The following is a 16550-nucleotide window of genomic DNA, read 5'->3' as shown; positions in this document are numbered from 1 at the left end:
GATGGGGGGGGGGGCAAAAGTGTTTTACAAACATCTCTTGTTCTGTTACGATTTTAATCATCAATCTTTGCAAACATGGATTGTTAGAAAAGAACGTGTTTAATATTCATTTTTTCTATATCTGTTAATTATGGTACGTAATCCTGTTTATTTGGATTTAAGTGTAACTCTGAATTATGTTTGTAAATCTAAACAAAACAATTTGTGTAATTTACTCAATATTTTATCAACATCGGGGAATATACAGAAGGGAAATACATTGTAAATAAGGATTTTATCTCCAACCTTTTGAATTTAAGATAAAATATATTTCAGCAATGATCGGTATTTTATCAAACAATGCTTGCCTTATCCAATGCTAACATGGAAAAAAATATTTTCTTATCAGAAAAACATAATTCAAGATGAAAATAAAGAAAACATGATAAATACAGATTAATTAAGTGTCTTATTTGCTTCACTCTGATGTATTTAAAAACCTGCTTTGGACTAAATAAACCATGGCTTTCTTTGTTCCATTTCCAATCTGTTGAGATAAAGAAAAAAATACCCATAAGTACGAGACAAACATATGTTGAGTCTATTTTACAAAGTGTATTAATATGTACCTTAGATTTTGCTAGAATAAATCAGGTAAGATTTGTTTAAAAGTTACTAAAATTATTTCAAAAAGCTGAAATTACGTTTAATATATACTGTAGATTTTGAAATACTTGAGAAAAATTTGTTATCAAGTAATTTTCACATTAAATTAAAAATTCCCACTTTTTCTTTCTAATTGCTCCAATTCATGTAAAAGCTCCTGATGAAGAGGCGATTTGCAAAATGTTTCCACGACTGGACGTCTAAAACCCAATCGCAATATTAAGTACTCGCTTAAAAATGTGTATTTATAAATGTTAACATTCAGCTTTTAACAAAGATCCGCCTCTTCAAACCGCACAAAACATTAGGTGAAGACTGAGATATACGTGGCAGGACATTGTATGGTAGAAGAATTAGGGAGGTGTAGACTGAGACATTGTATGGTAAAAGAATTTCAAAAAGAAATGAAAAAGACCAAATTAAGGAGGGATTCTTGCCTGGTTTCTGACTAGATGAAATATTCAAAGTATATTTGCTTATATGTTTTGTATATTTAGATGTAAGAGATTTAAAAGATCATATTTTTCTTTCCTCATCACAATTGTACAACTTTAAATAGATCTGGTAAACTGAGTTTGAATTCTAGCAGGGACTATATTTTTGGCGGAATGGCGGCGTATGAAAATATCTTCTTTTCTGCCTCTCAAAATAATTATAGAACAATGAATTTAGTTTTATTTTTACACAATCAAAGACTAGGAGAAAATTTTTAAATGTAAGTGAAAATAATAAGGGACTAAAGTTTTAAAATATATCAAATGAATATGATTTTCCAAGCACACTTTAATAATGTTAGCTTTTAAAAGCTTCCAATCTAAGTTCAGATTTGAAACAAAAATTCGTAAAAAGTGGGTTTTTTTCTCTCTTACTAAACGGTCAAAACTTTTTGTTTTTATATCATTTTGTACCTTTATGTGACAACTTTACCATATGTGAAAATAAGAAAAATTTAAGTATGGGAAGCATATAAAAATAACTAAAATATCTTAAAATTTTAAGAAAAATAGAGAAAATTCGGATTAGCCTATATCCATTTTAGTTAAATTATTTATGTCAATTTGGTAATATCATCTTATAGACCCTATATGGTAATATCTCTTTATGCAAAAAGAAAAACATGTATATAATTTAAGTAGAAGTAGGCATCGCATGATTGGAAAAAGTAATTTTTTATTCTTAATGTCCAGAGAAAAGGTACTGACCTTGACCTGACTTTGCCTCTAATATAAAACGGTCAAATTTAATCCAACTGATACCATCACTTAGTGATATTGTCTTCTTGATTCTGTGGAAATTTCATTGATTTTTAAATATAAGAATTAAGTGTTCTTATGAGAAGAATCCCTCTTTAAAACAGAAGGCATTTGATCTAGCTGCAATTTTCAATATAGCAAAGCGATTCCCTTATTTTTTTTTTTTTTGGGGGGGGGGGGGGATTCGTATTTTGAGCAGCCAGATCCCTATTCAAAGAAAATTGTAAGTGCAGAGTGTACTTCGGGAAACAATTTTCACAGTTCATTTTTTTTCTACCCACTTTTGTAATCTCGAATTACAACTGGCGTTTTGAGGCGGCGCTCACTGCGCTTTTAAAAATGACTGTTACACCTACTAATGTCGTTTAATCAACATCATTGTCTCCTTTATATACTCCCCACTTATAAATGTAGGATTCCAAGGACGGTACCAGTGCTGACTAGCCCAGGGACCATTGAGGAATGTGTTACTGCATTTGTTAAACCACCAGCCTCCTGCCTGAGCGTCAGCACAGTTACTTCCAAAATTATCGTGGTCTCTGTCTTCAGTGGTGAAGAACATTCCATTAATAGCACCGGAAGAACCTTCTTTTTTTCTCATTTTGTCACCTGTACAAATACAAGTTAATAAATTAACAAAAGATTTTATTTGACAACGACGTTAATCTAAGTCATTGCAGATTTAAGATGCGATAAAAATGTGAAAACATGGAAGTAAATAATTAATTTGCAATCCGATAATTCGAAATTGTTATTCTTTTCATACTGGGGATGCAAACTGAAAATATGATTATAGTACAAGTTTTGAAATGCCCCTAAATGTACAATGGAACATTTTAAATTTTCATAACATGTATAAAAGGGAGGTTTAAAATGTTTTTATTTTAAAATAACCTGTTAACCTTTTTACGCATAGAAAATAAATTCCAAAACTGAGGGTTATCTTAGTGTGAAGGAGTTGGTTCAGTTTTCATTGTTTATTAACATAAAAAAAGGTGGCAGTGTACAAGGAAACCTGCAACAAAAAGAAAAGCAAGTTGTACATATGTGACTGTACTTAATACTAGAATAACATGCATAAAACAATTGAGTGAACAAATAGTGGTGTCATGTAAGATATGAATAAGAAATAGTACAGGGGGCTCTACCCTAGATGGCACATGTACTATGGTGCATATGATCTATAATTAATTTTGTATATGAACAGACTTAACTTACATATCCTTAAGATAACTATAAGTAAATCTACATAAATACATATGCTACTTCAACTTACTGTTATGTTAGTTAAAGCATAGTACAGTCCTACGTGTCTTGATTTCTAACAAAATATTATTAATGTGTAATAATAAAAACACAGTACATTACCCATGTAACTATGACTAGCAAGACCTTTGACTAGAAATCCACAATAACTAACACTTCTTATTGATAACTTACGATGACTATTGTGAGAGTGGAGCCAAGTGATCCCAAATATTGCGCCTTACCGGACACGGTCTGACTATACATTAGAACCGACCATTCCGGATTGTACGAGACATGCAATAATTGCTAAATAACTCAACCAAGCTACCAATCACAACATGGCATTTAGAATCATAAATGAGTATTATTCAAATAACATAAAAAAACCTATCCGGGACTGGTTTAATACACATAATGTAACAGATAAACAAAGGAATTTATAATGGCGGGAATACAAACCAACACTGTAAACAAAGACTGCCTATGCAACTAATTTCTATGTTGTAAACTAAGACAACTAATTAAACAAAAGATATACATGACTAGTGTTGTCTAGAACATACCAATATATAAAATTATCAAGTAGAGCTTACCTAACATGTGGCTAAACAGGCAGTAAACAAGATCAAGCGAGGGGAAATCTTTCACAACGCATAAAATTAAAACCCGTGCAGACGGAAAAATATGTTCCGGTGCACTCTACTACATTAGCAAACCGAAAGTCACTCTACATCGGCGCCAGTCGCCCGCGTGGCGCAGTGGTTAGAGCGTCTGCTCTAGAGTCGCGAAGTAAAGAGTTGATCCTTACGTTGTGGGTTCGAATCCCACTGTGGGACGTGGAAACCTGTCCTTCGGATGAGACCGTATAAACCGAGGTCCCATGTCGCAGTAGGTGCTGGCACGAAAAAGATCCCTCACTGCTCAATGGCCCTAAGTGCCGACTATAGGACAAAATTTGCAGCTCTCCACCGGCAAGTGGTGGCGTCTCCATATGAGTGAAAAATTCTTGAGAGGGACGTTAAACAACATACAAACAAAAATACATCGGCGCCGCGTCTAAAGGGCGCTGAGAGGCGAAACATTAATTACTGTTCTTTTGCCAAAAGCCCGGTATTAGAATGAAAGTCACAGATCTTTTGAATGAATGGGCGTTTGCCGGGTAAAGGACCTTCACTTTCATGTAAAGTCTAAATTTGCAGCCCTTCATGGTATTTGATGACGCATGAGTTAAATCCGTACAAGGGACTTACAAAATAATCAATCATTCAATATTTGTCTCCCTTTTCTTGTGAGAGCTTTCTTTATCACATACCTAACGTACCTTGTGCTTTCCCAGTCGGAAAGAGTTGATACTTCTCTGTTTGATTGGAAATATAGAATTCATCATACAACTCGTACAGTTTTTTGTCGTTCACGTCTGTGATGGAAACATAGAGGTAAGAGTTCTTTCCCTTTGTTAACTGGTAGATCAAGTCATCCCTGTATTAAGATAAATATAAAATCAATTGATACATGTAAGTCTATTGCAAAGTCATTGGGTTTTTTTTCATTTAAATACCTCAAAGAAGAAACAAAATTTATTCTCAAATTATTACTTTTCTAATTCATTCTAGAAAATTATTCTTAAGTATATGATTCGATTCCTCTTTTGTGGAAGGTGAATCAGGAATACTCATGTTATGAAAATGAAATTCATTTATCTGCCTCCCTTTTTTAAAAAAAAATCTTTTTAGTTCCTTTCCAGATTTAACTTGACTATTTTGATCTGGGAGCTGATCAAAGATGACTTCAATTCTAAACAAAATCATTTTTACCGATCCAAATATCCTGTTCTGGTGAACCAAAACCATTCCTGTATTCTGTCCAATCCTTGTTAAAGCTGACGGACCCATCCACTCTTTTTTGTATTGCCTTTAGAAGATAAACATTTATTTGATATTTTTATGATATTAATTGGACTATTACAACAAGCAAAGGTTTAATTAAAAAAAAAGTCATGTTGAAAAACTATATCACTATGTATCTATGAAATTGAAATGATTCTTTATGGGTGGCGATCATGTACACCTGTTCAATCTGTTGGATAGAGAAAATACTAGTGAAGCCAAATATATATTTCTAAAAAATAAATTGATAAAGTTTCGTAAATAAAAACCGTCCATCCTCCGTCCATTGTCTCCATGTCGCAGTAAACTCTGACAGGACGAGAGATGTTTCCGTATGGATAAATGTCGTACACTCCTGAAATGGTGTGACCATTATCACGAAGGTCTTTACAGTCTACAGAAAGAGCTAAAACCGGAAAATATAATTTAAATTTAAGATATATACCATAGCAAGTTAGAGGTTGATGTACAAGTATTTAGAAACAGTTATTTACACACCTGAATTAGTGTTACAGTTTTCAGGAAATGTCTTACAATCTTCAGCAAGATCTGAAACAAGAAAAAAAATTCAGTACATGTAATTTTTGTTTGAAACAAATGAATTTTTATATAACAAGAACCCACCTTAGCTCAAGCAAATTTTTAGAAATTGGAAAATACATAAATCTGAATTCGTATGACAAATCAACATTAATAGCTAACATGGGAAACGTTGTAGACTAAATAACTGGATTGAAAGAAAATTTTGTCATGTAAAAATCTTTCTGTTTGTTTATTAAAATGTTTATCTTTTAAATTATTACTTCAAATTATTACTTCAAATAAAAACATTTTAAATTTTCAAAAAATTGTACTGATCAGTTAATATATTGGAAAATACACAGAACGAAAATTATTGAATCGAAATCATTAAAAAAAAAATTGAGAATTTATTATATATTTCTTATTATAGAAAAAGGTTTACATAATAAAGCCAAAATTACTGCCTCTCTGTCAAGAATTTTCTTGTAGAGATTACAAATTAATAGGATGGGTTTTTGAAGCCAGAAGAAAATTGAAAACTAAAATCATCAACAGGATGAAGATAAATCAATGTTCTAGGTTTTTGTGAAACTCATGAATTATTCAAAATATTAATTAAAAGAAAGGACTTTGGCTTCCATGTTTTTTACAGATTTAATTTTTTTTTTAATTCAAAATTAAAAAAACACACATAAAGCAATTAGATCTGTCCTCTGCTGAAGATAAATTTGGAATCATTATGACACCTAGAAATCTGAGTTTAACAATATACAAAATTGAACATAAATATAGACATCATGGAATAAAAGTTAAAAAGACAACATTCATCAACAGTTTAAACCTAACGTTAAAATTATTTTAGAAAGCTAAATGACGTCCACTATTTAAAGAAATGTAAACGGTGCTGAATGTGTTTTTTTTATTTATTTATTTATTATTTATTATTTATTTTTTTATTTTATCTTTTTTTTGGATAAAACCTTGGTCGGAATGTAAAATTATTGATGTTGCATTTATTTCATTATTAAAATATGCATGCATTTAACAATGTAAAGTATACTATTTTTCAATATGTTTACAAAATGTTGCATCTTTCGCCTAATACCTTTACTAGCAGGTTTTTTCATGTAATTATAAAAAAGCAGTTTTCAAAGCAAATTTGAATAATATTGTAAGAACAAAGAGCTTTATGCGGAATATGCATATTTTTGCCCCCACAAAAGTAAAACTTTGATATTTTTCAAATGTGCTGTATTGTATATATTGTATGAAAAATCTGAATTAACAGAAAATATAATAGTTTCGAAGTAGGTTATTGGCAATTTTTGTTTCGATGACGTCACGAACTATTTGGATTGTGTGTTATTTGCATAAAGAAAATTTATTTTTTCTATATAATTTATAGGTGCAAACTAATTCATTACAACATTCATATATTTCATGGATATTATCATTCCACACATTATATCAAAATATTGAGTTGGATCTATCTCAAAATATCGACGTAATATAAATCTTTTGTCTCTGTAACACATGAGGAAATTCCACTGTGGGATGTAGAGACCGGTCCTTCGGATGAGACCGCTAATTTGCTAATATAGGTCCTTACGGAATATATTCGTTTTGCACATTTTTTTCAAAATATTTTGTAGACGTAAAAAAAAGTCGTTCTAAACTTGACTTTTGAGCCAAATCTCTAAATTGTCTTCACGTACCAAGATTTTTCTCCTTTCTTTTAAATTGTACGATACTTTTAACTTAAATAAGCACTATATTAATTATAAAAAGCTTGATTTAAGCTTGATTTAAGAAACAAAACATAATATGTAATAATTGTTTTAACATCAAATATTTTGTCTTGTTATATTTTTTTAGTTTGAAGAAAAAACATATGTTCTTTGGGACTTACTTTTGTGGTTGGTAAAAACAGGTAAAATAAGTTGAATTTTAACAGTTGGTAGAGCCATTAACTCTTAACAAAAAAAAAAGTAAATTCCCGACAAATATTTTTTTTTCACCGTTTGGTAAGTTTAGTGGAATTCTAATGTCACACAATAGTTTATGAGCATAAATTGGCAACAGTATTTAATAATACATTGTATTGAAAATACGTAAAATAATTTTATTTTTACATTAAATGCCATATTTACATGTAAAGATATTAATGGGGTTAAATTTATCGAGTTACAATCGTATTCAAATAGGTCAAGTGTTTATACTTTTTCCTTTTGATAAGCAAACCGGCCCCCAATTTTTCGTTTTGGTCATGAATATTTCAAAAAATATTTATATATAAATAGGATCATAAGTGACATGTCTTAAAGATAACTATGAAAAATAAATCTTAAACTAGAAAGAAAATGTATAAAAGAAGCATTGCCACGTGGTGCAAGAGTTATTATAGCAATTGATCATTTAACACATGCAGTAAATGATGTATTATTTAATACATTCAGTAATGTATTATTTAATGCTCATAATGATGTTTAATACAAACCATGATGAGAATAATATCTCTAACCTGCCTCCTCAGACATTTCTGACGTGGATATCGTCTTGTGGATACGGCACTTTTTCATCGTAGGATTGTATCCAAAGACGATACAGTCTTTTTGACACTTCACCGAACAAACAAACAAGGTGTGAGCTTTGTATTCCCCCAAAAGTTCGGTATTTGACTTTTTGTGATCAAATCCTAGTTTTGCGGTATACATCTTCGAAATGAATGTAGCCTGAGACAATATAGAATAGACAACAATTAAAATGAGAATACCTAGACCTCTCATATTGAAATTTTGTTTTAAACAACGTATTGCGCTTCTGGAAGAATGTGCAAATTGATCTTGCATTGCGAAATATAAATGTCAGAGCCTTTACCTTTTTCTGAAAACTGATTGGTTAGTTGCTAGGTGTGATGTAATCTACTATTGCTGTGCTTTGTTAGCTATTTTCTATTCTGCATGTTACGTCTGCAGAAATGTCAATTTTAAACATAACAATTAACATATCAAGACACTATACACTAGACAGGTACATATTTTTTTTTTTGTGTGAAAAGTATCCCAAGAATGACTCATGTCTGCAAGATTTTATTTATATCCTTTATTTTGTAATTTATTTAGTTTTCTAAGTGTTAACTTTATTCTATATGTATATCATGATTACTGAAACACTAATTTTCGTTAGTACAAGAGTATAGCAATTGGATGTCGTAGTATTATTTCTGATGTCTGAAGGCTATAATAAAATTCTAATCAAACACAAACATCGTTAATTTTAAGAAGCATGCAAAACTGTTCATGTGATATTTGACATTTTTTTATCTTCAATAGTTAAATAATAATAATATTTTTTAAGGGAATTCTACCCAATATTTTTTTAAATTCACTATTATCGTGCCTAATCCTTCAAAATATTTAAACTTATTTTGTACTTCCTAATCATTTTTCCTATATCAGATATATATTTGAATAATTGAGCAGGTATTGTATTACTCTTCGGTCATACAATTTCAGCTAAACGAAGATATAAATGAAATTTTAAAAATCGAGACACGAGAGAAAGGTTTTCCTATGCTAAGACACTCTTGACACATCCTAATTATTCACCATACAACACAAGGACTTGTGTATTCACTGTAAGAAAACGAACAACTTATCGTTGCATAAAGAATTTTGATTGATTGTATGTTGTCCTGTTCAAGAATTTATACTCAAATAGAGACGTCACCGTATACCGGTGAAAGGCTTCAAATTTAGACGTTTTTCTCGGCACTCGGGGCATTGAGCAGTGAGGGTTCTTTATCGTGCCAACGCCTACCGTGACACGGATTCTCAGTTTTTAAGGTCTCATCCGAATGATCCGCAGTATTTACTTCAGAGAGCACTTGGCGAAGGATCAGTTGCTACCTTTTTTTTACCGTCAGTCGCGATCGTGATTCGACCTTCCGATCACGGAGCAAGCGCTCTACCGACTGAGCTACCGTGACGGCTAAACGATTTTGAATTTATCATTACAAAATCTTAAGAAATACAAAGGCATACAGAATACGAATTGAGCGAGAGCTGGCCCATACCACATGAAGTATGTGTTCTAAGTCTTTTCGATATATAGATACATCAAATACATGTATTTTATGAATGAAGAATTGTGAATATGGATATGAGAATATCTTTAAGATATCATTAAATTCTTTGGTGCTTACATGTATGAGGGTCGTGTTATTGGGCCCTGTTAAATTTGTATTCTTTAAAAGGATTTAAAATATTCATCACTGTTTACTATGTTTTCATATTTCTCAGCTTCAAAAATGAACATCCTCTCGCAAACCCAAGTCTTATTTTGTAATGGTTACATTTCCGACTATTTCATCTATAATAACTCTATGGAAGTATAAATGTGATGATTTCTATATTATTATCTACTTACAACTGTTTGTGACGTCACTGGGCGGGGACAATTGAAATTTAACATGGAATGCCTCACGTATTTCTTATCTATTAGACAGCATTTTCATTGATTTTAACATTCTTATTTTACATATAAATGTAAATTTAAGGGATCGCTATCTACTTCTTGGCTATGCCAGGGACATTAACGACAGCTAAAAACGTTGGGTATGTTTGTTTGTTTGTTTGTTTTTTCTTTTGCATAAAGGACATCAAACCATTCACACAATTCCAACTTGTTATTGCCCTGGCATACCCAACAAACTAAACAGTGAGTCCTTAAAAATTACTTTGAGTACAAGTTGAGTACAATAATAATATACTGACACAAAAGCATTTATCAAAAGCATTTAAAAAGCAGTTTTTTTTACAAGATAGTTGAATGAATTGTATTCACTCCCTCTCCTGAAATTCAACAGAGATCGGAAAAAGTTTATGGATAGATCTTCTTGGGGAAGTCCATTTAAGACAAATGTCTTATCGTCAAATAATAGTGAACACGGACTGTAAGTAATGACTATATATTTATTATATCAAGAAGTTATCGTAAAAGTCGTTTTAAAATATATCGTCCCTTGTTTTCCTCTAGAATTTCCACTTGGGTACTTCTAATTTGAAAAAAGAACAAAACATGTAAAGTTTCTATTTTATTTACATTCTTTGCAAAATTCAACTTAACTGACAACAATTATAATTTCAGCAATCAGTCTGCCAAAAATCCTTTAAAAACTACCGTTTACAAATATTCCCATTAACTTTGAAAAAGATGAAATTACATTACTTTAAATTCAAGATGGTGTCTAATCAAGAGTAGTTTATACAAAGGATGTTTTATCTTCGAGGCAAATTGTCCAGCATTGTGTTCTTTATTTTACTTTTACTTTCAAAGTTGCTTTTAATAAATGAATTTTTTTTTTCTAAATTTTTACTATAGTTAATGAAAGTATTTTCACAATGAATTTTAGATATATTCTATTTTTTTACTTTGTAGAAACAATTTTCTTTTTCATACTAATTCTTAGGCCATTATTTACACACTGAATTGTCGACAGATTTACCCGTTATTTCCCGATTATGTCATGGAGCACACGGCGGGTGTGACCGGTTGGCAGGGGATGCTCACTCCTCCGTGGCATCTGATCCCACCTCTTATGTTTTAAGTTCCGTGTTTGCTCTGCTTCAGAATTTGTATTGTTTAATGGACTTTTGAGCTTGAATACTGTTCGATATCTCCATACAATTCATTATATTAAAGGGAACTATTATTTATATATTTACATGTGTAACACAATGAGCGTACAAATTATAATTTTGATTGATATATTAATTTTGTACATTGCGTTTATTAATATTTTAAATATTGTGTTTTGAATTATAATTGATACTATCAGTGTGCATAGCGATGGACAATAACCTCTTAGTTATGAACTTGTTTACAAACTCTGGGAGATTGGATACAATAAGTGAGCGTCTTCATTTGACGGACAATTAGTTTTTACGATGTGTTGTTCTCTAACATTGACACTTCCAATCAGACTTTGTGCAAAGCTGCAACCATCTAATTAACTGAAGAATGTGCAAGATGCACAATGTTAATGTAAACAGAGGACATTGCCGTATCCTATAAGGAGATGAGAGACAGAGCTTCAGTGAGGGGCGGACTATATTAATTTAGTGACGATGTATCTTACTGATTTTTATTACCAAATACGTGATCCCTATGATGCAGCTTCTTGTACAAAAGGTGTGCGCACTGAGTATCAATAGCTTTTTAACATCTTAACTCTAAGAATGACTACGAGAGCTTTTTGCGATCTTAGCTCCTAGACTGAATATGTGAGCTTTCACCACCTTAGCTCCGAGACCGACAGCCATTGAACTTTTCGTATGTACCATTGTTTTTGCCTTTGCTGTGACTTTATAATAAAACTATAAACTTACAAAAGTCTTCTTAATCCAAACACATTGAGTTATTGTGTTATACATGTTATTTCAAAAATTTACATCGCTGGCATGTATTGTATGAAATAATAAGATTCTAAATCTTCAAAAACGTTCTAGAGTAAAGTTTCATTAAATGTTGGATAAGCATTCTCAGGGATTGCAAATTAAAATGGATGAAATCAAGGTCCGCACGGATATGGTGGAACCACAATGGATAATCAATAATTAAAATAAGGACAAAAGAAAAAAATACAAGTATTCTTCTGAAAAACAGCAAGGTCTTGATACGTCATATAACATGCAAGCATCCTCACAGAATGGAGATTAAATCATGGTTTCCGGGAAGGATTGGGCCGAATTAGGGGATTGAAATTTTGCATAGAAATCTGTATGAAATACATGTATATCTTTAAAAATCTCCCAAATAAATTGCAATTGTTTTATGTTTGAAAGAGAACTACATAAAATATCAAGTATTACCGTTGATAACCGTTGTAAAGATAAATAACCCACATGATATATTCCTTTTTTTTTAAATACCTCCAGAAAATTGATAATGAAAATCAATTACGACATTTGTAATGTGAAGATAAAATAATTCAAGAGGATAGCTTTATGTGTCATTTGATAAATTATTCAAAATCTTCATTAAAGAAAACATAGACTGACACGATTCTTAATGATTTTATTATCAAAGATGCTGCAGAGAAATAAGAACTTAGGGCCATATCTAAATAATGTTTGTTTGCCCTCTCCCGACTCAGGGTAAAAAAAAGGGTCGTTAAGTAGGTAAGACCCCCCCCCCCCCCCCATGATTCAATATCTATGCTGAATTTTCAAAATATTTTGAAATAAAATTTAAATCTTGTTGTCTGGATGAGAAAAAATCGAAATGATAAGTAAAAAAAAAAATATCCTTTCTTGGAGGTTGAAAAAAAAGTTTTGAGTCGGGCCATTTCTAGCTACTCGATCAGGAGAGGGCAAACTAACAACGTTTTAAAGATGGTCTTATTTGTAGAATTAACGACATGACTTAATTTCCTTTGCAAATACCTTTCGGAAATTCTAAGGACTAAATTCGAAAGCGTTAAACATAATGGAAGTTCATAATGAGATAATCTAAAATTATTTAAAATTATTAAAGTCAAAAATAAATTTTTATGAGACTTAAGGATTATTTAACGACAGCTGAAATGTTCATGTGTTGCATTAAAGTAACTGGGAAATGACTTATAGGTCGTTTAAAATTTTAACAAAAAATATTATTTATAGTTTTATGTAACGAACAGATCATCTTCAAAGTCTAATTAAACAATACAAATTGTATCCTATTCTATCGTTCGTGTATCCTATCAGTTGTAACACAACAAAATTTCTACTTTTCTTAAGTATTATGGATAAAGTTCATTTTATGAAAGTTCAAGGGTATGTGTCAATAAACGAGTTCCGAAATCGTAGTTTCTATAATTTCCAGATAAAAGAAGTTTCTAAACTTGACTTTAATATATTTCGACATGAAATGCTCTAGCAACATATAATTCATGATATTATTCAGAAAATTTTAGAAAATATGAGCTTCAAATCTGTGTCCCAGCCCCTTTAAATGTTCTTATGTATGCCTCAAAGGAAATATGATTGTCAGATATATATGTAGGACTCCAAAGTCCGATGGTGACACCAAAGTCCGCTGATCTCGCCAAAGTCCGATGGTCTGCGCCAAACCCCGATGGTTTGACGTCTGTACGGACGCCAAAGTCCGATGGTCACGCTAAAGTCCGATGGCTGGTTTCCTATGATACACGTGCGCTAAAATGCGATGGTCTGACACGCCAAAGTCCGATGGTGCAGAGAAACAATTAACGTTTATGACGTCACAATATTCCGACGTCAATCCTCGACGCCATAGTCCGTAATTCAATACCAATAATTTGGGATGAGTCATCGAATACAATTTGACTGATTTTTTTTTTAATGTTTGCACCCACCTGAGTTATTAGGATTAGTCCTTGTACACCACTTGGCAGATAAGGGTTAGTCCTTGTGCACAGTTACACTGATTATAGGATGGGTTGCACTCACCCAAGACATTAATGGTTAATCTTCGTACATGTACACTATTCGATTGAATAATTTTAGTTTCTCACCCCAAAAGAGGTTTGACTGATTAGGGTTAGTTTCTCTCCCATCCAGGATGGTGCAGACTTTTTGACCGATTAGGATTAGCCTCGCACACATCCGAAAGATTAGGGTTAGCCTCGCATAAGGGTAAGGGTGTATCATAAGAGGGTATCATAAGGGTTATCATACGGGTTATCATAAGGGTTATCATAAGAGGTTATCATAAGGGTTATCATAAGAGGGTATCATAAAGGCGTATCATAAGGGTTATCATAAGAGGGTATCATAAGGTTTATCATAAGGGTTATCATAAGAGGTTATCATAAGGGTTATCATAAGGGGTATCATAAGGGTTATCATAAGAGGTTATCATAAGGGGTATCATAAGGGTTATCATAAGGGGTATCATAAGGGTTATCATAAGAGGGTATCATAAGGTTTATCATAAGGGTTATCATAAGAGGGTATCATAAGGGTTATCATAAGAGGGTATCATAAAGGGGTATCATAAGAGGGTATCATAAGGGTTATCATAAGAGGGTATCATAAGGGTTATCATAAGAGGGTATCATAAGGGGTATCATAAGGGTTATCATAAGAGGGTATCATAAGAGATAAGGGTGAGTCTCTCACCCATCCGAAAGATTAGGGTTAGCTTCGCACCCTCCGAGAGATTAGGATTAGCCTCGCACCCATCCGAGATATTAGGGTTAGCTTCGCACCCATCCCAAAGATTCGCGTTAGCATCGAATCCTTCTGAGAGATTAGGGTTAGCCTCGCAAGCATCAGAGAGATTAGGGTTAGCCTCGCACCCAGCCGAGAGGAAAGGGTTAGCCTCGCAACCACTTAAGAAATTATGGCTAGTGGTACAATATAATTTTTTTCGTTTTTTAGTGAACCATATTACATGGCGTTTAAATATTTAAAATCCATTTATTTATATTTACATTTGCTGTGTTTTTCTACTAAGCCAACTGTGAAATTGATTTGAAAGTCATTTTTGTGTATACTCACGCGTAGAAATATACACGGTGAAACTTGCGCTAAAGTGACGTCACAATGAGGCTACAGAGACGTAAATAGAAATGTAACGATATAGGGCAACAAGAAATTCAAATATTGAGTATATTACTGGTGCTTTTAAACTTGTAAAATGTAAATATAAGGAATGTTTTTAAGTTTAGTGTGCTTCATGAAATATGCCTACGTGACAAGTCTGTGTGATTTACACACCGTTAACTCACACAAAACTTAAAAACACTCATTACGGTCAAGATCTAGTAAATAACTTTAGACTGTCTTTTTGGTGCTTGATCCATTATGACGTCATAATCAATTTAAACTTTATTTTTCCCGTACTTTACGGCTCTAATAGAACTATGTAGAAAATAAATTACTTTCATGGCAATTTGAAATCATATGAAAATTAATCCCGATACCTATATTCAATTTGATTTTATTTTAAAGAAGAGGCCAAGAACACACAAATTACCGTTTTATGGGAGACTGTGGGCAATCTGGATACCTTTCATTTGTCTGATTTGGAAATAAAAACTCCCATATTCGTGATTGGTTTCCTTAATTTTTCATTGAAAATGACAGTTTAAGATATGATTTTTCGTCTTGTTTATCTATAAATTATGGCCCGATACACCTTATTTGACCAAACTATAGTTATAAAGCATAATTAAAGGAATTTGTTTCTCAAATTTGAGAAATCTGTAAGCTCCTTTCATTTACTAGATCCTGACCTTAATAAACCGTTTTACCTTGACGTGGCGCGGCATCGCAATTTTGCACAGAAGTACTATGACGTCATAAACAATAATAATTTTTCTGCGCCATGGGACTTTGGCGTGACCATCGGGCTTTGGAGTCCCATCGCACTTTGGAGTCTTACATATATAATTAATGAAATTTGCATTTTAAAAACAACATGCCATTCAGTAAAGAAATATTACGTATGTTTGTAGAATATGTTGGAAAGAGTTGCAGAAATTCTGTTTGGCAATGAGAACAACATTAAGATTAAGGAATTCCTTCAAAAAGTAGGCAATCCTCTTGCCAGCTGAGTGTGATGATACTACAAAGGCTTATTACATATACATTCACATTGATATTATTGCATTTAGTTTCCTTGCTTAGTACTCTGGGACAGAGGAGAAGATTTCAAAGCATTAATTCATTTTTGCAAATTAATCAATAGAGTACCACCCAAACACAAGAACATCTGACCTTGGGGCTATGAAATTCACAATTTTGGAAGAGGCACTCTTTCTCATCAGAACCATGTATTTAGTTTGTTTGCTTAATACCAAGGGGAAGAGAAGATTTTCAAAGCATTAATTTATTTTCAGTATATAATAAATAACCCCACACCCCGAACCCCTGACCCAGGGGCCATGAAATTCACAATTTTGGAAGAGGCACTCTTCCTCATCATAACTATGTACTTAATTTATTGGCTTAATACCCAGAAGCATAGC

The 16550-nt window shown here is 32.3% G+C and overlaps 2 protein-coding genes across 4 annotated transcripts in view; both read right to left on the bottom strand.

The window, feature by feature from the left end:
* The window catches only part of LOC133199050 (uncharacterized), a 269846-nt gene that overhangs the window by 42969 nt on the left and 210327 nt on the right, over positions 1–16550 (bottom strand). The gene's annotated exons all lie outside the window — the stretch shown is intronic.
* Positions 2254–8268, bottom strand: LOC133198280 (angiopoietin-related protein 2-like). Its single transcript, XM_061334398.1, has 5 exons — positions 8076–8268; positions 5531–5581; positions 5302–5438; positions 4468–4606; positions 2254–2507 (listed from the first exon to the last, which is right to left on the bottom strand). The coding sequence occupies exons 1-5, from the start codon at positions 8266–8268 to the stop codon at positions 2254–2256; spliced, it is 774 nt and encodes a 257-aa protein (XP_061190382.1).

Source organism: Saccostrea echinata, unplaced genomic scaffold (assembly GCF_033153115.1).
Source record: "Saccostrea echinata isolate AGI-Se365-2 ecotype Australia unplaced genomic scaffold, CSIRO_AGI_Sech_v1 ptg000033l, whole genome shotgun sequence".
NCBI classification, from domain to species: Eukaryota; Metazoa; Mollusca; class Bivalvia; order Ostreida; family Ostreidae; genus Saccostrea; species Saccostrea echinata.
The sequence above is the reverse complement of the archived record's forward strand: the minus strand, read 5'-3'. Positions and strand labels throughout refer to the sequence as shown.